Raw genomic sequence first — 22,424 nt, 5'->3', positions numbered from 1 at the left:
TCCTGGACCTAGCTCTTGTAGACCAGGCTGGTCTCAAACTCACAGAGATCCACCTGCCTCTGCCTCCCGAGTACTGGGATTAAAGCCATGCACCACCACAGCCCGGCTGTCTTAAGACAACTTTTAATTCCCAAGTAATTCTGAAGCTTCTAGCTCATTGTAAGTCTATGCTTCTTCTTCCCTGTTCTCCTATGATCCTCCCACTCATAGCATTGAGCATAGTCTTTTTGTGTTAAGTCTTTGCACAGAGCAAATGAGCAAATCTTAAGTAACCCAGAATTTTCATCTGAAATGAAGCCTTTGTTGCTTTTTTTGTAAACCACTGATAAACTCAGATCTCTATAGTCAGCATTCTGTTTGTATCAGTGTTGAGTTCCACCGGTCCTATAAATTTGATTTTTATAACTTTCTGAGTAGGTGCCCCATATTTCAAAATTGTCTGTCTTTCCGACTAAGAATAGGCTGAGCCTTAACCTCATTAGCATAATTCTTTGAGTTAGGGTGGAATTCAGAGAACACAGTGGGGAAAGTATTGGCTCTGAAATGGACACATATGAGTACACTCAAGTGATAGGTCTATAAAAGTGGCTCATTGGTAAGAATACTTGCTGTGCAAGCATGAGGACCTAAGTTTGGATTCCTAGCACCCCTGCAAAAAGCCAGGTAAGATCATATGTACCAGTAACCCAAGCACCAGCACTGGGGAAATAATAGCTAGGGAGACAGGAGTATCACTGACACTTGCTAACTGGAAAATGGCAAGATCTAGGTTCAGTGAGAGACCCTGTCTGAATGGAATAATGTGGAGAGCAATAAAAGAGGACCATTGTCCTCCTAAGGCCTCCAGATATGTATGTGCACCTGCATACACACACCATACATGTACATAGGCAGGCATGCAGGTACAAACACAGTAAATAAGTTACTCCATAATCCTTCCCCCAATATATTTTTCTTACTAATAATTTTGGTGTTTTTTTTGTTGTTGTTGTTTTAAGATATTATAGTAGAATTGATAGAACAAGGGTTCAAAACCAAGAAGCAATAAATTGAGTATAATGACATATACCTGTCATCTTAACATTTGCCCGATTCAGGAAGGAGAATTCCATGTTCCAGAGCAGCCTGCCTTACATAGAAAGACACTGCCTCTTAAATAAAAAGGAAATACAGCTGGAAAGCTAGTGAGACATGTAATCTTGAGATACTCCATCCAGCAGGAGGGTCCCAAGTTCAAAGCTTGGCTGGGCCTTGGAGTGATAATTCAAGACCAACCTGGGCAACTTAGAATCTGGGGATATAGCTCAGTGGTAGAGGTCTTGCATAGCACACACAAGGCCCTGTACCATGAAAATAAATAATTAGAGGCAGCCACACTCACACACATGCTCATGTACTCAGTCTCTAATTTCCTTCCATGAGGTGGTTGGGCAGGGTCAAATGAAGGCTCATCCCCAGCTGTAGCATTCTATAATATGTTCTGTTTTCATACTTGGTCTCTGGTAGGCAGCCAACCAAAGTCAGTGCATATCACTGAAGAAAGGTACTTGTTCTGCAGAGCTGGTTTCCTGTAGATAAAGTGCCCCAGAGGCCAAATTCCCACCCCCTAGGTCTTTGTTCTATTCACGTATGGTTTGTTTTGTTTGACTTTCTAGTTGCAAGTCAGCAATGTTTTGTCTCAGCCTCTGACTCAAGCTGCAGTTAAGCTGGAACATGCTAAATCAGTGGCTTCCAGAGCTACTACTGTCCTGCAGAAGATGCCCTTCACGCTTGCAGGGTAAGTCTGGGACATGAAGATCTGTGCAGGGCACCAAGCTCTCTCTGTGCTTCAGACTAGTAACTTTCAACAGGTGTTACAGATTCCTCCATAGGGGTTAGGCCAGCCTGGTCTACAGAGAGGGTTCCAGGACAGCCAGGGCTGTTGTACAGAGAAACCCTGTCTCAAAAAGCCAGAAAAAATTGAAAATAAAAAAATAAAGAAAAGAAAAACAAAACAACAACAACAAAACAGATTCATGGGGTCATACACCACATCGCCTAATGTGATGAATCCTAGAGAACATTAGAAAGAGATTTCTTTTTTTTTTTTTTTTAGATTTATTTATTTATTATGTGTACAGTCCAGAAGAGGGCACCAGACTATATTACAGATGATTGGAAGCCACCATGTGGTTGCTGGGAATTGAACTCAGGACCTCTGGAAGAACAGGCAGTGCTCTTAACCCCTGAGCCATCTCTCCAGCCTCTAGAAAGAGATTTCTAAAGCCAGGCCATTTTACCCTTACTAGTTTGATCTTGTCCCTCTAGTGGGCTCTGTCTTGTCATTGTGTATCTACTTTTAATTTTAATATTTTTATCTGATATATGAATACTACATTTTAGAAAAATCAGAAAACATCTATAATTCTGCTACCTGGAGATAACTGCCACCATATTTTATAGTTCTTTTTATCAGTCTTTTGACTATGTATATAAGAACATTTTATTATTTAGATTTGTTTATTTTTATTGTGTGTGTGTGTGTGTGTGTGTGTGTGTGTGTGTGTGTGTGTTTTCTTTGCTTGCGTGTGTATATGTGTACTACATTTGTACCTAGTTCCCACAGAGGTCAGAAGAGGGCATCAGATCACCTAGAATTGGAGTTATAGATGGTTGTGAGCCACCATGTGGGTGCTGGCAGTTGAACCCAGGTCCTCTGCAAGAGCAATAAGAGCTCTTAACTACCAAGTCATCTCTTCTTCCCCATAGGTACATTTTAAAAACTGAATGAGCATCTGTAACTATGTGTCATGAACTGTTGCCCCATGGGATTAAATATTTGTCTCCAATCATTTTAGTGACTGTTCTTAATATCTATATTTCTAAAAAATTAAGACTTGGTTTCAGTAAGTTATTGCCATACAGTGGTTGGAATATTGGAGAACATATATATATATATATATATATATATATATATATATATATTTTTTTTTTTTTTTTTTTCATGGTGAAGGTTTTCCCGCTAGACATCAAATAATCAAGTGAACCTGTCTCTAGGGGAGATGGTGTGGTAGGACAGTAAAAGTCATTGGAGTCTTTCTGCATGATTATAGGGACTCTCCACCGTTCTTCTGTTTAAAATAGAGGATTATTAATTTGTAAAATAAAAGTAACATGCTTTTTTGGTAAATACAAAAACAATATCAAAAAATTACACACAACTCTACTCCCTTACACCAACATCTTTGGACTTTTGAACTATTTCCTTGAGTGGTTTTATTGATCAGCGTTACTGAGGCTCAGTGGTAGAACACTGTGTGGCATGCCGTGGGCACTGGATTCCACTCCCACCACCGAGGAAAGGAATTACAACAGAGGGTGATTGGAGTCAGACTGGCAGGTGTGCCTGTAGTACATTACACTCCAAGAAGGTACTCCAGAGCTGGACTTTGAGGACCTGAGAGGGAAGCAAAAAACATTGTACATTAGGAGATGGGTTGTCTTGGACGGTTTTTACTTTTTCCACACACAGTTGTGACTGAGCCGGAGTCTGGTGGGTGATACAGGGAGGCAACAAAGAGGGGAGTGGCCCTGGACCTGCGGCAAGGGGGTACTTTGTAGACAATGTGATATATTCAGGACTTCTCTTGAACTCTTGTTAACCTTGCTGTCATTCCCAACAGGGATGTTTTTGAGCTAAACTTCAAGAATGTTAAACTTTCCAGTGGTTACTATGACTTCTCTGTCAAAGTTGAAGGTGACAGCCGTTACATTGCAAGCACTGTAGAGGTAGGTGCTTTTCTTGTCATCCCTATTGCCAAATTTAATGTTTCTAAAATGAGGAAGACATGAAGCTTCCGTCATCTGGTGTGTTGACTTCTTTTGTGTCCAGGCTAAGGTGACTTTGACTTTTCGATCCTCTGCCTCTGCCTATGTTCTGGGATTTTAAGCAAAGGCTTTACATTTTAAATTTTAAATTTTCTTTCTTTCATTCTATTTATATCTATTGGAATTCTACTGTAAGAAAAATAAACTGCCCTTTTCCCTTCATTTATTTGTACAATGTAGTTTATATAGGGAGCTTGTAGTGTGTTATGGATGTTTATTTGACCATATGTTATGATCTTACAGTCACTTATTTTGGCCTCCTATCATCCTAATTTTGCCTTTGAAGATATCCTCAGATAGACACCTTTGACATTCTCTTTAAGTAAAAAGAATAGGCAACTAGAAGGTTTGACCTTTTCAAAAGCAGGACCTCCTTACTGCGTAGATACTTGTTTTGAAGTTTAGCAAAAAGGAAGATGTTTTCTGAAACTCCAGTCACTACCTCATGTCTGACCTTTTGGGCACGAGACAGCTGATCTGATCCACTCACTAGAACATAGTTTGAATAGAAATTAATTTACTGTGTATCTTGAACCTTTAAATTCCAGATTATTTTTCATCAGTTTCCTTTAAGTGATCTGATTTGTAGCATAATACATTACAAAGAAAACTCTTCCTTTTCTTGCAGCCTCCTCTTTCTCTTGTGTCTTAGAAGCAGCTTTCTAGCTACATTGCTAGGCTCACATTTCAGGCTCTTTCCTGCATTCATTTTAATTTCTAGTTGTTCTCCAACACCTGTCCATCCCACTATAATGTCTTCCAAGAGTCCTTTGTTGTATATTGCCAGTTGTTCTATAGTCTCACTAACATTGGTATTATCCATTTTTGTGATGTGTAGTATAGTGATGCCTTGTGATGTTTCTTTCTCCTGTATTCGTTGTGAAGTTGGGCACTGTTCTCATGGTCATTGGGCAGCTAGGTTTCCAGCCTATAAGTTGTATGTCTGTGCCTGGTGTTTGTTAGCCTTCTTCCCTTGCTGGCTTTCAGAAGGAGTGTATGTTCTAGACACTAAGCCTTAGTTGTGACCTTCAGATTTCTTCTTAGAATTATTTTATAGTCTCTTGATGCACACACACAAAAAAAATTAAAATAATTTATTTAACTTTATTTTATGTGTATTGATGTGAAGGTGTCAGATCCCCTGGAACTGAAGTTACAGACAGTTGTGAGCTGCCATGTGGGTGCTGGGAATCGAACTTGGGTCCTCTGGAAGAGCAGCCAGTGCTCTTAACCCCTGAGCCATCTCTCCAGCCCCGATGCACAAAAATTTTAAACCTCTTTTATAGATTATAGGTGGAATTTTTTTTAATATAGTATGTTTGGTGCATGCATATGTGTATAGGTGTGCTCACATGTATGTGTATGTGTAGAGACAAGAGAGGTAGGTCCACATTACGTCTCTTTCCCTATCACCATCTCTCTGTCACTTAAGACAGGGTCTCTCACTGAATCTGGACCATGCCATTTTGACTTGCCTGTCTGTCCATTGAATTTCCCAAGATCTACCTGTCTCTGTATGTGAGCGCGCACCCCCCCCCCACACACACACAGAGTGCTGGTGTAAGATAAATACCTCCATGCCAGGCTTTTATATGGGCACTCTGAATCAAACTCAAGTCATCTCATTTGCTTTGCTGAGGCACTTCACAGTGAGCCATGTCCTAGCCCTGCTTTATATATATGTAATATATATGTATATATCTTTTAAAATGTTAAGACTGGCAAAATGGTGGAGTGACAGAAGGAAAGAACCAATTCTCACAAGTTATCCTGTGACCCCACACATGTGCCGTAGCATGCACATCCATACTTCACACACACAAATAAATTAAATGTAATTCGATTTTTTTAAATAGAAAAGTTCTTATAGTACCTTAAGGTTAAAAAAAAAAGTTCTCTAATGTTTTCTTCCAGGAATTTTCAGAGCATTGTTCTCATGATAGCTTCAATATACTTTAATTTTGTTCTTGCTCTAGTATTTATATCCTCTTGGTGATTGCACAGAACACATTATATCACCATTGTTTTCTTCATGTGTTGCCTTTTCTTTGGGCTAGGAACTTCCTGTGGGTAGAAGCCAAATCTTAATCAGGCAGTGTTTTGTTTCTATCTTAGACCACTTAGAAAAAGGAAAGGAATGTTTTTCCTTCTAGGGTGCTTAGAATAGCCTGCAGTTCAGTAATCCCCAAAAGTGAACCTTGGGGCTCGCTCTCTCCCTCCCCCCCTCCCCTCTCTCTCTGACTTTATTGAGATGTAACTTATAATCCCATGAAATATACTCATTAAAAGTATATAGTTAGATAACTTTGGCATATTTAGGATTGTTTAGCTGCAGCCATCATTCCTGTCTATTCCAGAACACTTTTCATTATCCTAAAAGTCAGATTTCCATCATAAGCAGCTGCTCTCCTGTTTCTCCTGCCCCTGCCCCAGCCCCAGCCCCAGCCTCAGCCCCAGAATCCACTCACTCTTCTATCTCTCTCGCCCCAGTCCCGGAATCTACACATGACTTTCTCTTTGCTCTGTTTCTTCAGGATGCTCATATGGTTGTAATCACACAATATGTTAACTCTGCCTCTGGATTTTTTCTCACTTAGTGCAGTTTTTTTAGAATTATCTGTGATTTAGCATGTTTAAATACTTTATTCACTTCTGTGTCTAAATAATAAACATGTTCCTTTATATTTGATATTTCTACTTACATTGTGTGTGTGTGTGTCTGTATCTGTGTCTGTTTGAGCCCAGGGCTTCACATATTCTAAGCATGGATATTTTTGCTTTTGGGCTCTTATTAATAATGCTGCTGTAAACATTTATGTGTAAATTTTTGTTTCAACATTTGTTTTCCGTGTGCTTAGGAATAGAACTTCTAGGTTACATGGTAGCTCCATGCCTAACTTGTGGATAATGAGAGCAGGTGCATCATGTCCCATTCCTATGTCCCAGCTTTGCTTGAAGGTTGTAGTTTCTCTGCATCCTTTGGGTTAATTTTTGGATCCAAAATTCAGTCCTATTTATCTGTTTTTGTCTGTATGCTAGTACTACCTGTGGGTTATTATAACAGCTTGGCTTCTTGTAATGTCAAGTCTGGTGTTTGTCCGACTGTTTTTGTAGTTGTTGGAAAAACTGAGCACAAAATAGCAGAATTGTCTAATAGCTGTTCGTGCAACAATCATCAGCCTGTCAGCCCTTACTGAGGCCATTTATTGTCCTTTCCCTTACCAGGGATGGCATAAGCAGGAAAAAAATTTCTCTCCCACTTTATCACATTGGAACTTGGTATGTGTCTGTGTGTGTGTGCGCATATCCTTTGATTTCTTTTTGCTATATGTGCAGCTTTACTCTGTAATTTCAGTAATAGTCAACATTTAGAGCCTCAGAGCAGGTCAGCAAGTTCTGTTTGCTTCCCCTTAGAGATGCCAGCATCGGTCCAAGTGCATTAGCGGTGGTTTTGTGTAGAAGCCTGTAATAGTACCTATTGACATTGGACTGACTGTCAGTGGAAGCATGGGTTTTGGAAGCTTTCATTAGCATTAATTGCCTCTAATGCACCATCATTTTTGACAGTAATAAGCCAAACAGGGGGAGTTACTACTCTCAGCAGAAAGACCACATTTCCTGGTGCTGAAACATTTTGGGGGCTGTATATGGCATATAGTGCAAACAACAAAAGGAATGGTTTGCTCCTGTGTGAAGCGGGCCCAGCTGCATTACAGTGGCACACAGCCCCTTTCCTGTTTGAGACTGACCCCTACAGCACTTGTTTGAAGGAAGAGCTAACCATCAGGGACTCTACACCTAACTTTTAAAGCAAGCCCCAAAAAGCTAGGGTCTTGTTTGTACAGTTTGCTGTAAGAGAGTATTTTCAGAGTTTCATTTGTAGTGAGATTTTAGGAGTAAAATAGATTGTTTTAAGCTGTTCTCTATTCACTAACAACCCTGCAGTGTTTCTGTGCAGCAAAGGGAGCTTGTTATTGGCAGCCTTTTAAAACAGGAAAACAAACCAAAATTGCTCAAGTTCACTACAGTTTGCTCTGTGTACATTCCATGTGTCCGTATAGTATGAGAAGTGTCTGTATAGTCTGGGAATACTCGTGGTGGTTTCTCTAGACAGACATTCAGTGGGATCACAATGAGCAGACTATTCATGGTTAAGAAGCATGATGGCTTCATTATTGCTATGTTCTGGATACTCTGAAGAGCCTTGTACAATCCTTAAACATTCATTTATCTGCTGAGAGTAAATTGATTATTTTGAATATATTTATTGGGTGATGCTTTTTTATTTTGAAATTTACCTTTTGACAATTATATATATGTATATAATGCATTCTATTACACTTACGGCCCCAACCTTTTATTCCCCTCCCATCTTTGTCAACTCTTCCCTACAAGTCCTCCTCCCACTTTGATGTCTTTTTGTTTTGTTTCTGTTTTTGCTTGTTTTGAGAGAGATACAACAGGAGGTTGAGTGGCTAAGGAGGTGGAGAGGATCTGGGAGGAGTTGGGAGAAGAAAAATATGATCAATTTTGGCAAATTTTTATTTTCAATTTAAAAGTAATGTACATAGAGCTGGGCAGTCAGTAGGGCATGCCTTTAATCTAGCACTTGGGAGGCAGAGGCAGGTGGATCTCTGCATTCGAGGCCAGCCTGGTCTACAGAGAGTGTTTCTGGAAATCCAGGACTACAAAGAGAAATCCTATGTTGGAAAAACAAAAACAAACAAACAAACAAAAAGACTGTATATGTCTTAGGTTGTCCAGATTATCCTAGTAGTTTAAAAACAGGAGTTAAATATACATGTATGTGGCTTTTTTCAAAGTACAGAAATATTATAATGAATATGAGTCTTCTCCCCTATCCTCTCAATTCAGTCCTTGGAGAAGACTATCATTAATAGTTTCTTGGGTGCTAAGAAAAAATAAAAGATGAGACTGGAGAGATGGCTCAGTGGTTAAGAGTGCCTGCTTCTCTTCCAGAGATCTGAGTTCAGTTCCTAGTACCCACATCAGATAGTTCACAGCTGCCTGTGACTCCATTTCCAGGGAATCTGATGACTCTGTCCTGTACGGACACCTGTATTCATGTGTACATACCCACACTCAGATGCATACACGTAATTTAAAATAATAAAAATAAAAATAAATCGTCTTGTTTGATTGGTTGGGTTTTTTGTTTTTATTTTTATTTTTTCGAGACAGGGTTTCTCTGCCACTAAATGGCTGTATATCCACAAATAGAGGTAATGTCCCACAGCTTCTGATAAATCTTTCATATTTAAAAGTTTTCTTAAGCAAAATAGAAAACTATTCAGCCAGATAAGTGAGGCTGCTGTCACAAAACAGTTTTTATTGACGCAGGATAGAAGACTGCTAAAAAGGATTGTTTTAATTTTTCCTTTTTTGGCCTTGATTTGTGGCTGTCATACCTTGATGTGGCATTTTGGAAAATGTTAAAGCTCTCCTTTCGTTATTTGCATGGGCCCCTAGCTATTGCTTGATCCTGACATTTAGATGAAACCATTGGATTTGCCTAGGATTTCTCTGAGTTACACTCAAAGCCTATCATATTTGAAAGGCTCACAGATATGTTTGCACATAAATGTGCCTTGGGTTTGCATAATTTACACATTCAAACTTAGATTTTTACTGGAAAATGTCCAATGAATAGACTTTTTAATGTGTTTTCTGTCTCTTTTGGATATTTACATTTATTTTTACCTAATTTTAAATTTCATTTCCTGGTTTAGCTAGCTCCTCTTTTTGGAAATGTTAATAAAGGAAGAGCCAGGACTGTTTGGCTTGCACTTAAAACAAATTCCAGATCTTTCTGACTTAAAACAACCAAGGTTTCTTCTTTGCCTTGGACAGGTGTCTTTAGTGAGTTAGTTGGACACCCTGCTTCATGTCATCCTTACTCAGGAAGCCTGCCTGAAGGAGCAAGGCTGTGTCTGGACATTGTGCGTGTCCATGATTCTTAAGGCTTCCACAAAGAAATAATACAGTCCACTTCTGCTCACATTTCCTGGGTTAAAGCAAATCATATGCCCCTCTGAGATTCCAAGGGTGACGAAAGCCAGTGTGCTGACACATGCACAGGACAGTGTGGGGACCCCTTGATGAACAGTATGGAGAGCTACCGTGGCATCTTATATCTTCGTGGAAAGTATTACTCCTTGGCACAGATGAACTGTGGTAGGAGGCCAGAGGCTGATAGTGAGGAACCTCGGCGTGTGGATTGATTGCCTGAGCATGCATTTTCATGACCTCTTCAGTCTTTGATGTCCTCATCTGAAACAGCACTGCCTTCCTATTGTGCAGATTGGCTGTACAAAGCCAGTGCCTTTTGTTGAGTAAATACTAAGAAATCTTTGCTGTTGTTAGTACTTACTGGCATGAACTATTTAAATATTTATTTGTTTATTTTGGTTTTTTCGAGGCAGGGTTTCTCTCTGGCTTTGGAGGCTGTCCTGGAACTAGCTCTTGTAGACCAGGCTGGACTTGAACTCACAGAGATTCACCTGCCTCTGCCTCCTGAGTGCTGGGATTAAAGGGGTGCGCCACCAAAGCCCGGCCAATTTAAATATTTAAACATCACTATGTAAGGAATTCTCGTTTGTTTGTTTGTTTATTTATTTATTTAATTGGTTTTTCCAAGACAGGGTCTTTCTGTGTAGCCCTGGCTGTCCTGGAACTCACTCTATGGACCAGGCTGGTCTTGAACTTAGAGAGATCTGCCTGCCTTTGCCCCCTGAGTGCTGGGATTAAAGGTGTGCACCAGTACCACCCAGCCCCATATTTATTTTAAAGGACACATTTTAAAAGTTTTTTTTTTTTTTTTTTTTTTTTAAATCCCTACTCCTTTTTAAATATATGCCAAAGCCAGAGAAGTGAAGAAGGGACAGTAGCAAGTCTTACCTTGTAGGGCTCAGGATGGGAGTAGTGAGAAATGCCACCTGGCCTGGTCGGTCCCTTTTACTGGGGTCTTGAAGGTTCCTGTCCTAGAATTCTTTTCCTGCCTTTATTCACTTTTAAGATAGGAACGTTTGAGGCAGGGGTATTGCTTAGTTGGTAGACACTGTATATTTTTGCACAAAACCGTTAGCTTCAGTCTACATAAAACCAAATGTGGTGGTACTCACTTCTACTTCAGTAATTTAGGAGGTGGGAGCAGAAGGGTCCCAAGTCATCCTTTGCTACACAGTTCAAGGCTAGCGCAGGCCACATGAGACTGTCTCAAAAAGAAAGGAAGGAAGAAGGAAATGTTGCTCTATGGATATGACTCCATGGTGATCCTTACCTCCAGTACAGGAGATCCTGGATTCCATAACACACACACACACACACACACACACACACACACACACACACACACACACACACACACACACACACACACACACACACACACACACACCACACACACACACACACACACACACACTGGATGTACATGGTAGCTCCTCTCATGCCCACCGGTTGACTTGCTGACTGTCTTCTGTGTTTTGCTGTAGCTTAGAGTCAAGATCTCCACTGAAGTTGGCATTACAAATGTGGACCTTTCCACTGTGGATAAGGACCAGAGCATTGCACCTAAGACCACCCGGTAAGTGGGATGCCACCTAGGCACTGGGGACCCCAGAGCTGCAAAGAACAAAACTAGGCACTGTGTCCCTCCAGGTGGTATTTCTGTGGTGGCAGTGACCCCATCCTATCCCAAATGCAAGAGACTGCAGTTCCAGTGGTATTGCTCTGGGGATTGTGGTGGGCATGTAAGCAGATGGGATTGTTTGTGTGAGCCAACTCTTGTTACCTCAGGCTGTAAATTTTGAGTCCACTGTGCCATTCACATTACTTAGTTCAGATAACATTTGTTTCTAGTAAGGTAACATTCTCAAAGGAGGAAACAGTGGATTAATTTGTATTTTACAGCAATCTTATCAGAGTCCTGAATTAGCTTTTGGTATGACCTTATAGAAATTCTGGCCAGTGGTAGGTCTGAAACCACTTGGAAAGCCTCACCCTGAGACTCCTGTTTGTCTTCCCTTCCCACAGAAAGCACTGCTAATAAGCCATAGCACATGCTCCTCCTGAACCAAGGCACAGCTTCGGGTTTCTTTCCTTCCTTCCTTCCTTCCTTCCTTCCTTCCTTCCTTCCTTCCTTCCTTCCTTTCTTTCTTTCTCTCTTTCTTTCTTTTAATGCAACCTCCTAGATAATCATTAGCATTTTTTAACATAAAAATATGGAACACTTCATAAATTTGTGTGTCATCTTGCACAAGGGTCATGCTAATCTTCTGTCTGTATGGTGACAGGGTTTTAGTACATGTGGTGCTGAAGTGAGCACTAGTCATTAACATTTGATCAGAGTTGGCCAGGATGCCTGGTGAAGACCATTTGTCAGGATCACCTAGATCCCCATTTGAGAGGAGGAGTAGGAAGCAGCCTATATGTTGGGTATAGTTAGATCCCAGCTTCACTCTATAGAGTGGCTATAGAGGCAGGTAGATAACCCTGAAGCTATTTTGAAGGCAGGGAATGCTTTAAGTCAGACTCTCTTTTTTTTTTTTTTTTTTTTTTTTTTTTTGGTGGGATGGGACAGTTTTTATTCAAACCACCATAGTTTTTTCTTTTTCTTTTTTTTAATTTGAATTAGAAACAAGATTGTTTTACATGTCAGTCCCAGTTCCCACTCCCTACACTCCTTCCCTACCACCACCACCACCCCACCACCCCCACTAACACCCTATCACATATCCTTTCTGCTCCCCAGGGAAGGTGAGGCCTTCCATAGGGGGGGGGGTCTAAGAGTCTATCATATACTTTGGGATAGGGCCTAGGCCCCCCCCCCAACCCCGTGTGTAGCTCAGAGAGTATCCCTCTATGTGGATTGGGCTCCCAAGTTCCACACCTATGCTAGGGATAAGTAGTGAACTACTACAGGAGGTCCTGTAGATTTCCAAGATTTCCTCACTGAAACCCATGTTCCTGGGGTCTGAATCAGTCCCATGATGGTATCTCAGCTATCAATCTGGGGACCAAGAGCTCCCTGATGTTCAGGTCAGCTGTTTCTGTGGGTTTCACCAGCTTGGCTTGGACCCCTTTGCCCATCACTCATTCTTCTCTGTAACTGGATTCCAGTTCAGTTCAGTGATTAGTTGTGAGTGTCAGCTTCTACTTCCACCAGCTGCTGGATGAGGGCTATTGGGTGGCATATAAGTCAGTCATCCATCTCATTATCAGGGGAGGGCATTTAAGGTAGCCTCTCCTCTGTTGCTTAGATTGTTAGCTGGTGTCATCTGTGTAGATCTCCAGACATTTCCCTAGTACCTGATTTCTCTGTAAACCAAAAATGTCTCCCTCTATTATGGTATCACCATTCTTGTTATCTTCTATTCTTCCCCTGACTCAACCTTTCTGCTCTCTCATGTCCTCTGCATCCCTCCTCTTCTTCCCTCCTCGTTCTCCTAGCTCCCTCCCCCCTCTTCCCGCGCTTTCAATTTGCTCAGGGGATCTTGACTCTTTCCCCTTCTCCAGGGGACAAAGTTTGTCTCTTAGGGTCCTCCTTGTTTACTAGTTTCTCTGGCAGTGTGGAGCGTAGGCTGGTAATCCCTTACTCTATGTCTAAAATCCACATATGAGTGAGTACATATCATGTTTGTCTTTTTGTGATTGGGTTACCTCGCTCAGAATGGTTTCTTCTAGTTCCATCCATTTTCCTGCGAATTTCAAGATTCCATTGTTTTTTTCTGCTGAGTAGTACTCCATTGTGTAAATGTACCACATTTTCTCTATCCATTCTATGGTTGAGGGGCATCTAGGTTGCTTCCAGTTTCTGGCTATTACAAATGGTGCTGCTATGAACATCGTTGAACAGATGTCTTTGTTGTATGAATGTGCATCTTTTGGGTATATGCCTAGGAGTGGAATTGCTGGATCTTGTGGCAGACTGATTCCCATTTTCCTGAGGAACTGCCATACTGATTTCCAAAGTGGCTGTACAAGTTGGCACTCCCACCAGCAGTGGAGAAGTGTTCCCCTTTCTCCACATCCTCTCCAGCATAAACTGTCATTGGTGTTTTTGATTTTAGCCATTCTGACAGGAGTAAAATGGTATCTTAGAGTTGTTTTGATTTGCATTTCCCTGATGGCTAAGGATGTCGAACACTTTCTTATGTGTCTTTCAGCCATTTTAGATTCCTCTATTGAGAATTGTCTATTTAGCTCTGTACCCCACTTTTTAATTGGATTGTTTGGTGTTTTGGAGACTAGTTTCTTGAGTTCTTTGTAGATTTTGGAGACAGCCCTCTTCAGATGTGGGGTTGGTGAATATCTTTTCCCAGTCTGTGGGCTGCCGTTTTGTCTTGCTGACTGTGTTCTTTGCCTTACAGAAGCTTCTCAGTTTCAGGAGGTCCCATTTATCAATTGTTGGTCTCAGTGTCTGTGCTACTGGTTTTATGTTCAGGAAGCTGTCTCCTGTACCAATTAATTCAAGGGCATTTTCCACTTTATCTTCTTATAGGTTCAGTGTGGCTGGGTTTGTGTTGAGGTCTTTGATCCATTTTGACTTAAGTTTTGTGCAGGGCGAAAGGCTTGGGTCTATCTGTAGTCTTCTACATGTCCGCATCCAGTTATGCCAGCACTATTTGAAGATGTTCTCTTTGTTCCATCGTATTAATTTGGATTGTTTGTCAAAAGTCAGGTGTTTGTAGGTGTGTGGGTCAATATCAGGGTTTTCAACTCCATTCCATTGGTCTACCTGTGCCAACTGGTCTATTTTTGTGCCAATACCAAGCTGTTTTCAGGACTATAGCTCTGTAATAGAGCTTGAAGTCAGGGATGGTGATGCCTCCAGAAGTTCCTCTATTGTACAGGGTTGTTTTGGCTATCCTGGGTCTTTTGTTTCTCCATATAAAGTTGAGAGTTGTTCATTCAAGATCTGTGAAGAATTGTGTTGGGAATTTGATGGGGATTGCATTGAATCTGTAGATTGCTTTTGGCAAGATTGCCATTTTTACTATGTTGATCCTACCTATCCAAGAGCATGGGAGATCGTTCCATTTTCTAGTATCTTCTTTAATTTCTTTCTTTAGAGAGTCAAAATTCTTATGGTACAGATCTTTCACTTTTTTGGTTAGTGTTACCCCAAGGTATTTTATGTTGTTTGTGGCAATTGTAAAGGGTGATGTTTCTCTGATCTCTTTCTCCACCAATGTGTCATTGGTATATAGTAGGGATGCAGGGTTTTTTTGTTTTGTTTTGTTTTGTTTTGAGTTAATCTTGTATCCTGCCACTTTACTGAAGGTGTTTATCAGCTGTAGGAGTTCCCTGTTAGAGTTTTTCAGGTCACTTATGTAGACTATCATATCATCTGCAAATAGTGAGAGTTTGACTTCTTCCTTTCCGACTTGTATTCCCTTGATCTCCTTTCATTGTCTTATTGCTCTAGCTAGAACTGCAAGGACAATATTGAAGAGGTATGGAGAGAGTAGACAGCCTTGTCTTGTCCCTGATTCTAGAGGAATTACATTGAGTTTCTCACCATTTAATTTGATGTTGGCTGTCGGCTTGCTGTATATGCTTTTATTATGTTGAGGTATGTTCCTGTTATCCCTGATTTCTCCAAGACCTTTATCATGAAGGGATGTTGGATTTTGTCAAAGGCTTTTTCCAGCATCTAGTGAGATGATCATGTGGGGTTTTTTCCTCAGTCTGTTTTTTATGGTGGATTACATTGATGGATCAGACTCACTCTTTTTAAGTCATATAAAGCTGGACTTCTGTCTGTGACTTGGTTGTTGCTGCAGTGACAGTACAGGTACAAGCACTATTTGAGAATGCACTAAAATAATGTCTGTAAGAGTGATTTGTAGTCGGGCATTAATGGCACACACCTTTAATCCCGAGATCCCAGCACTTGGGAGGCAGAGGTAAGCGGATCTCTGTGAGTTCGAAGCCAGCCTGGTCCATGGAGCGAGTTCCAGGACAAGCTCCAAAACAATACAGAGAAACCCTGTCTCAAAAAAACGGGGAAAAAAAAGAGTGGTTTGCAAAGTTAAGTCTCTGTAGAGTTGCTTACAAAGCCAGGTGTGAGTAACCATTGGCTTGTTGATCCCTTGGCTGTCTTTCTCTTCAGTCCCTGGAGACAGCTATAGAGAAAACATCTTTCCTCATCAAGTCTGCCTTTTGAGAAAATGACTTTTTAAAGCCCAATTTCATGGCAGAAAAATAAATTGAAACAGTCCAGAAAACAAAGCATAAAAAAGAGAAAGCCCAGCATTCCGTTCTTTCCTTTGCTCCCACCCTCCCTGCTCATCTACCAACCTCTCTGCTGTTGGCATCAATCTATGGCTGTCCCCCTGCATCCCGCCATCCCTGCAATGGTGCACACAGGCTCCCCACACCTGAGCTGGGCCAGTTAAGAGCATGGGATGTTGAAGTGAAGGCCTGGAGGTACACATTTTCACAGAGCATTTTCCCCAGACCCTTATAAAAGTTTTCTCTGCTTTTCTCAGTCAGTCCTGGCCTGAGGCTGAGATTGTAGCTTAGTGGTCTGGTCAAGCTTTCTGGTCTACCTTGTAAGAAAAGAAAAGGCCTCTTCAGTACAGCTTTATCGATCCACTTTGCCTCTAGGCCACAGATATTTCTGTACATTCCAGGGAAGTGGTAAAATGGGACAGGGACAGTTGGGCAATAATTCCTGTTCTTAGACAGGGAGACCCTATCAGAAGTCTGACTATATAATATCTCTTTCAGGGTGGCCTACCCAGCCAAAGCCAAGGGTACGTTCATCGCGGACAGCCATCAGAACTTCGCCCTGTTCTTCCAGTTGGTAGATGTGAACACTGGTGCTGAACTCACCCCTCACCAGGTCAGGAAGAGGCCCCTGCTGTTCTGTTCAGAAATCCAGTTTGCACCAGAGCAGTGCTGTTTTGACACAGATGCTAGCGAATATCACATTCCTGCTTTCAGAACCTGGCTGCACCCTGACAGTCTTGTCTCCTGTGACACACTACTCCCTTTGTAGTGAATGTTAAACATGGCTTTTAAAAAAAGAAAGAAAGGTAAAAGATTAGCCAAGCTCATTGTCAGGCCTGTAGTCACAGATAGCAGCTTGGGGTAGCTGAGGCAGGAAGGTAAGTTCAAGGCTTTCTTAGGCCATCAGGTGAGTTCAAGACAAGCCTGGCAGATTGCTGAGACCAGTTTACAAAAAGGCAGAAAGGGTGGCGATTGAGCTTAGTGGTAGGGCACTTCCCTGCATCCCCAAAGCCAGTGTGGGAGGGTGGGGAGCTGGAGGGTGCTCATCAGTGAAGAGCTCCTACTGCTCCTGTGGAGAGCCAGTGTTTGGCTTTCTGCACTTAACTCATGGCTGCTCACAACTGTCTGTAACTGCAGTTCCAGAAGCTCTGCACTTAACTCATGGCTGCTCACAACTGTCTGTAACTGCAGTTCCAGAAGCTCTGCACTTAACTCATGGCTGCTCACAACGGTCTGTAACTGCAGTTCCAGAAGCTCATGAATACCCTGTCCTCCCCCAGCTTCCTATCTCTCGTCCCTTTCACTCCTCAAGAACTGCTCTGAACTCTGGCACGTAGTTAGATAATTGTACAAAGGGAAGTTTAGGTAAATACATTGAGTGCTGAAAAACATTGTCAGAATGGCCTTTGGTACACTATACCGATGTTAGCAGTGGACCGCCACAGTGGGTTTACTTGCAGACCCTGTTTCTTGTGGCTGTAGGTGCTGTACCTGTGCCCCTAGGTCCACAGTCCTGGCTATTGTTTCTTCCCCTCTTTACCCCCAAACTCCAGGCATCTTAGCCAGGGCCTGTGCCCATACTGACTTTTAATAACTTTAGCCTCTCATGCCAGGTAGTGTGGCACACGCCTCTTTAATCCCAAGATTTGGGAGGCAGCGGCAGTCTGATCTACAGAGCAAGTTCCAGGGCAGCAAGGGCTACACAGAAACCCTGTTTTGGGGGACAAAAAAAGAACTTGAGCCTGTCAGCATTTCCTAGTTCTGTCCTAGAAGGACATTTGCCAAACACATAGACCGGGGAAGAGAAGGAAGAAATCAGAAGACTAAATTGGGAGGGCTGGAGGTAGGGCAAGAAAATGTAAGGAAATGAGGCTTTGGCTGGATTTTCCTGGGTTCTTTCTGTGATTTGTTATTCGGTAGCTTCTCACATAGGTGTGACATCTTGAAGATTAGTACGGCAGTACAGGTGGAAGGCAGGCATCTTCTTCCCACCCCTGGACAAGACTGATTGCTAGAGTCAGGATGCTCTGCATCATGGCCCCCCTTCCTTCAATAGTTTGATGTGTGGACTTGCAAGTGAGATTTATGCTTTGTGTGTAGGTCCAGCACTAGCTGTGTCACTATGGCAACTCATTTAATGCTCTTGCCTTAAAATCTGTAAATTGTAGCCAACCACTTGTCTTGTTGGGTTCTTTGTCTTGAAGCCCTTGAAAGGAAAGCCTTGCATGAATATTAAGTTTTGTTGCAGTTCTAACACACATTGGCATAAGACCTTAGTTTCTTGTGCTGTAACTGATGACACCTAGATCCACTCTACTAAGGCTGGGTAGCTACAGTTGTTTGGTTGTTGGGTGGCTCGTATTCCCCAGGCACTACACTACATGCTTTGCATACATTATTACAAAATCTTCATACAAAGACACCAAGAAGTTAATATTTGTGCCTTAAGAATAAAGAAGTCAGGGTACAAGGAGGTTAAGTAACCTACTTGGCTACTAAGTGATGGAGCAGGTCACTGTCTTCAGGGCCAGGCAGTCTGTGATTCCAGGTTGCACTGCTCCATCAGCGCTCTGCCTTGTTACTGACAGCAGAGTCCACAGCTGCATCTTGAGCTGGAAACACTAGGAAATTGAAAGTGAGCCTCTTGCAGTCCACCTCATCTCCCTTCTTTCTCTTCACCCTCTGTGACGAAGCTGATTGGACAGCAGAGTGACCAGAAGAAACTGTAGCAGCAGCAGAGGGCAAATTATCACAAACTGGGCTTTCAGCCTCCCAGCCACTGAGCATTGGCTGGATTCCTAAGTTCAGTTTCTCTCCTTGTCAAGCAAAAAAAGTTGTCTCTGGGGTAGGAACTAGGGTGAGATGGCTGCTCTTCTCCTCTCAGCAGGTCAGAGTTCTCACTGTGACAAAAGAGTAGCACTCGCTGATTCAGGGTTGGGCCCACGGGGAGTTCCGAGATGGTCTGATGGAAGGTGGTTTTTTGTTGTTGTTGTTGTTCTCTCCAGACATTTGTTCGACTTCATAACCAAAAGACTGGGCAGGAGGTGGTGTTTGTTGCTGAGCCAGATAACAAGAATGTGTATAAGTTTGAACTGGACACCTCTGAAAGGAAGATCGAGTTTGACTCTGCCTCTGGCACCTACACACTGTACTTAATCATTGGAGATGCCACTTTGAAGAACCCAATCCTCTGGAATGTGGTATGTGCCTGATAGGGGTGTAGGTGAGGGTTGCTGTGCTGCACCTCACACTGACAGCCTTGCTGGGAGGCCCTAGGTTCCGCTGTACAGAGGGTCATACTCTGTGGCTTAGTGCAGAGTGGATGCTTAATAAGTATTGATCAAAGGAATGAAATACACAGGTTCCTGTGATCTTCTATAATCTGTCAGAAAGAGGTTTTCTTATTACATCAAGGCACTGTGGGGATACATAGATGAAGAAACATGGTCTTGGCCTTTGAGATCTGTTATAGCCTGGAGAAGAAGAGGCCGTGAGTGTGAATGGTAGATGTGCAGAATGTTGATAAATAATGTCCATCAGTTATATGATTATATTATAGGCCTCACTGTTCTGATAGTTCTGATAACTGAAACCTATTGAAAGACAACTTTGGAGCAAAGAATTGAGAGGCATTGCAGGGCATCCTGAAATAGCATCTGGGAGCACGACTTGAGGAGCGGCCTCCAGAGAAGCTCGGTGCACTTTCAAGAGGGTGGAGAGTTGTGTTTTTCTGAACCTTGAGTCTGGTGGAGGAGCAGGAAGTGAGGGATGGGGAATGGCAGAGGACAGATACAGCATCCAGATAGAACTGGTCTTCATGCAGGATGAAAGGGCAGCTGCCTCTTTTCCTTTTCTCGAGGACTTGAAGATACTTTTGTACAAGAGTGCAATTTCATTTTTTTATGTGATTAAATCACACTTCGCAGGACACCTGGCAGTTTCTGATTACAGCTGTAGCCACCAGCACACCAGCTGGGGTTTTCATATTAAGCAGCTTTGGGGGCTTTCCCACTCTACTAATGGGAAATTGGAATCCATGCTCTAAAAGGCACTTTCAGCAAATGCTAGGTTTGTTCTTGAGATTTTCAATGCCTCTGATTGTCAGCTAATGGATGAGAAGTGATTGGACTGTGCGGAGCCTTTTCAGTGGTAGCTTCCGCCCTCTTCTCACGCCGTGCTTCAAAACTGTTTTTTTTTTTGTTTTTTTTTTCAGGCTGATGTGGTCATCAAGTTCCCTGAAGAAGAAGCTCCCTCCACTGTTCTGTCCCAGAACCTCTTTACCCCAAAGCAGGAAATTCAGGTATATTCCAAAGATGGTATCCACTAAGCGTGGAGTTGAGGTGGACCTGGGGAGAGCAGCAAACTTCTGGGCTGTGGTTCTGGCCCTTCAGCCTGTTTGCATGGTGCTTTATGGTGTGAACTTTGCCTCTATGGAAATTGGATGGGGCAAGTTAGTGGTCCCACCTTCTAGCTGAAAATACAGCAGAGATGAGATCAGATTCCAGACCACCACTGGGTAGTCTGAGGCACAAGTAGGCGTAGCTCTCATCCTCTTTACTGACTAACATCTGAAATAGTCTGATTAGCAGCTAAAAACTCACCAGGGTGGGGGAGCAGGACTTTACCACTCTAGGCATGTCCTTGTCTGTCTCAGGCCACTCCTGTTCCTTGCAACACAAATAAGCGAACTCTACCCTGTCCAGCCCATTCGATGTTGTGAAGACCAAAATGGATAAGGAAAGAAAGGCATTCAAGTATCTCTGAAACCCTTCATTGAATAAACACACACTTGTCAAGGAAATGAGGTGGGTCCTTCCGTGGACTACCATGCAGTTGGGAGAGTCAGTCAGAGTAGTAGTGTGGAGCCCACTGCTAAAATAATGAACGATAGCCAGGTGCAGTGGCCCATATCTATAATCCTAGCATTGGCAAGGCCGAGGCAGGATCATGAGTTCCAACCAATAAAATAAAGGACAAGCGTTCAAGGAGCAAAGTAGAAGGGTTCTTTCTAAATCCTTGTCATGCTCTATGGTGTTGTTTAGGAATGCAAAATACAGTCCCACAGCAGTATTATCTGTGACAATGAAGGGGACTAGGTGATCTACAGGGTGGACCAGGTGGCAGCAGCCACTATAGACAGCATTGGCAATCCCTTAACACAGTGTCAGTAAAAGAGGAGCCAAGGTGAAAATTTAGTGACTGGAGCCTCCAGAGTTGCCTTCTCATCGAGCTGTGTTGACTGGCCACTGGCAAGTGGAAAGGAGGCTGTAATTATATACTACAGGACAAACATTTGAAAAGATAGGAGTTCACAAGTGTTGTAGCTCATTTGTTCCTCACAGGATCTTTTATAAGCCGAGTGATCATGACTGTCCCTAGAAACTCTTTACCTAGAAACTGAGTCAAAGAGTAAACATGTCATTATTAGTCTCATGACCAAACATCTACTACTTGGGCCTAAGTAGATCATTGCTACTTGTGCCAGCTCATGCTGTTGAGGGGAGCTTCTCAGAATTCCCTGTCTGGTTGCTCAGGAAAAGAGGAGACAAGTCTCAGAGGTGTGCTAGCCAGCTTTCTGGTTTACCTCTACAAGTTAAGCAGAGCTAGTGAGGGAGGTCTGTTCAGACCATCTGTAGAGCCATGGCTGGGGAATTAAAGTGTGAGTTAAGGGTGGACCATCTGTAATAGGCCCTGTTAAATTTTGAAGGGGGGTGGAGTTACTGTTGTTGACCAAGTAACATGACCTAGGAACCCAGAATCATTTTGAAGTCCCGAGTCCTCCTTGGGTGTAACATCCAAGCCATCCCTAAGACTGAGCTTCCTTTTGGCACAAGCTAGGTGGTCTGTATTCTCCAGCCTCTAAGTGGCAGTGATTCTTTGAGGTAGAAAGGCTGGCCGTATACTGTCTGAAACCAAAATAGTGTCCTAGGAAGAGAGACGTCTGGGGTTAGAAGCCACCTTTAAGAAAAGGCATAACGCCAACCAAAGACTTAGCCTCTAGGAGGTATTTCCTCTCCGTGATAGTTGGCATTTGGTCCCTGGTACACAGGCAGCCCCTGCTGAGAAGAGCGCATTCTGAAACTTCCTGGTGTGTCTTCTCTTGTCAGCACCTGTTCCGAGAGCCTGAGAAGAGGCCCCCCACCGTGGTGTCCAACACGTTCACAGCCCTCATTCTCTCGCCCTTGCTCCTGCTCTTTGCACTGGTGAGTCACCGTAATTAGCATGGGCAGTGTGTCTGGCTCTAGGAAGACAGATGTAGCCATTCCAAAAGAGTCTTTGTGCTCTGCCTAAGTACAGCT

The 22,424-nt window shown here is 42.6% G+C and overlaps 1 protein-coding gene and 1 non-coding gene across 4 annotated transcripts in view; one reads left to right on the top strand and one right to left on the bottom strand.

The window, feature by feature from the left end:
* Positions 1-22,424, top strand: part of Rpn2 (ribophorin II) — a 50,026-nt gene that overhangs the window by 19,702 nt on the left and 7,900 nt on the right. For all 3 annotated transcript variants that reach the window (XM_027421279.2, XM_027421278.2, XM_027421277.2), the window contains exons 8-14: positions 1,656-1,777; positions 3,663-3,768; positions 11,382-11,473; positions 16,624-16,738; positions 19,131-19,325; positions 20,339-20,425; positions 22,233-22,328. In XM_027421279.2, the coding sequence (XP_027277080.1) occupies positions 1,656-1,777; positions 3,663-3,768; positions 11,382-11,473; positions 16,624-16,738; positions 19,131-19,325; positions 20,339-20,425; positions 22,233-22,328 (813 nt within the window). The remainder of the gene's footprint in view (positions 1-1,655; positions 1,778-3,662; positions 3,769-11,381; positions 11,474-16,623; positions 16,739-19,130; positions 19,326-20,338; positions 20,426-22,232; positions 22,329-22,424) is intronic.
* On the bottom strand, positions 12,105-12,214 carry LOC113832319. Its single transcript, XR_003486668.1, has one exon. It is a non-coding gene; the product is annotated as a U6 spliceosomal RNA (small nuclear RNA).

The sequence above is a fragment of the Cricetulus griseus genome, chromosome 6 (genome assembly GCF_003668045.3).
Source record: "Cricetulus griseus strain 17A/GY chromosome 6, alternate assembly CriGri-PICRH-1.0, whole genome shotgun sequence".
Classification (NCBI taxonomy): domain Eukaryota; kingdom Metazoa; phylum Chordata; class Mammalia; order Rodentia; family Cricetidae; genus Cricetulus; species Cricetulus griseus.
This window is presented reverse-complemented; position numbering and strand designations above follow the sequence as displayed.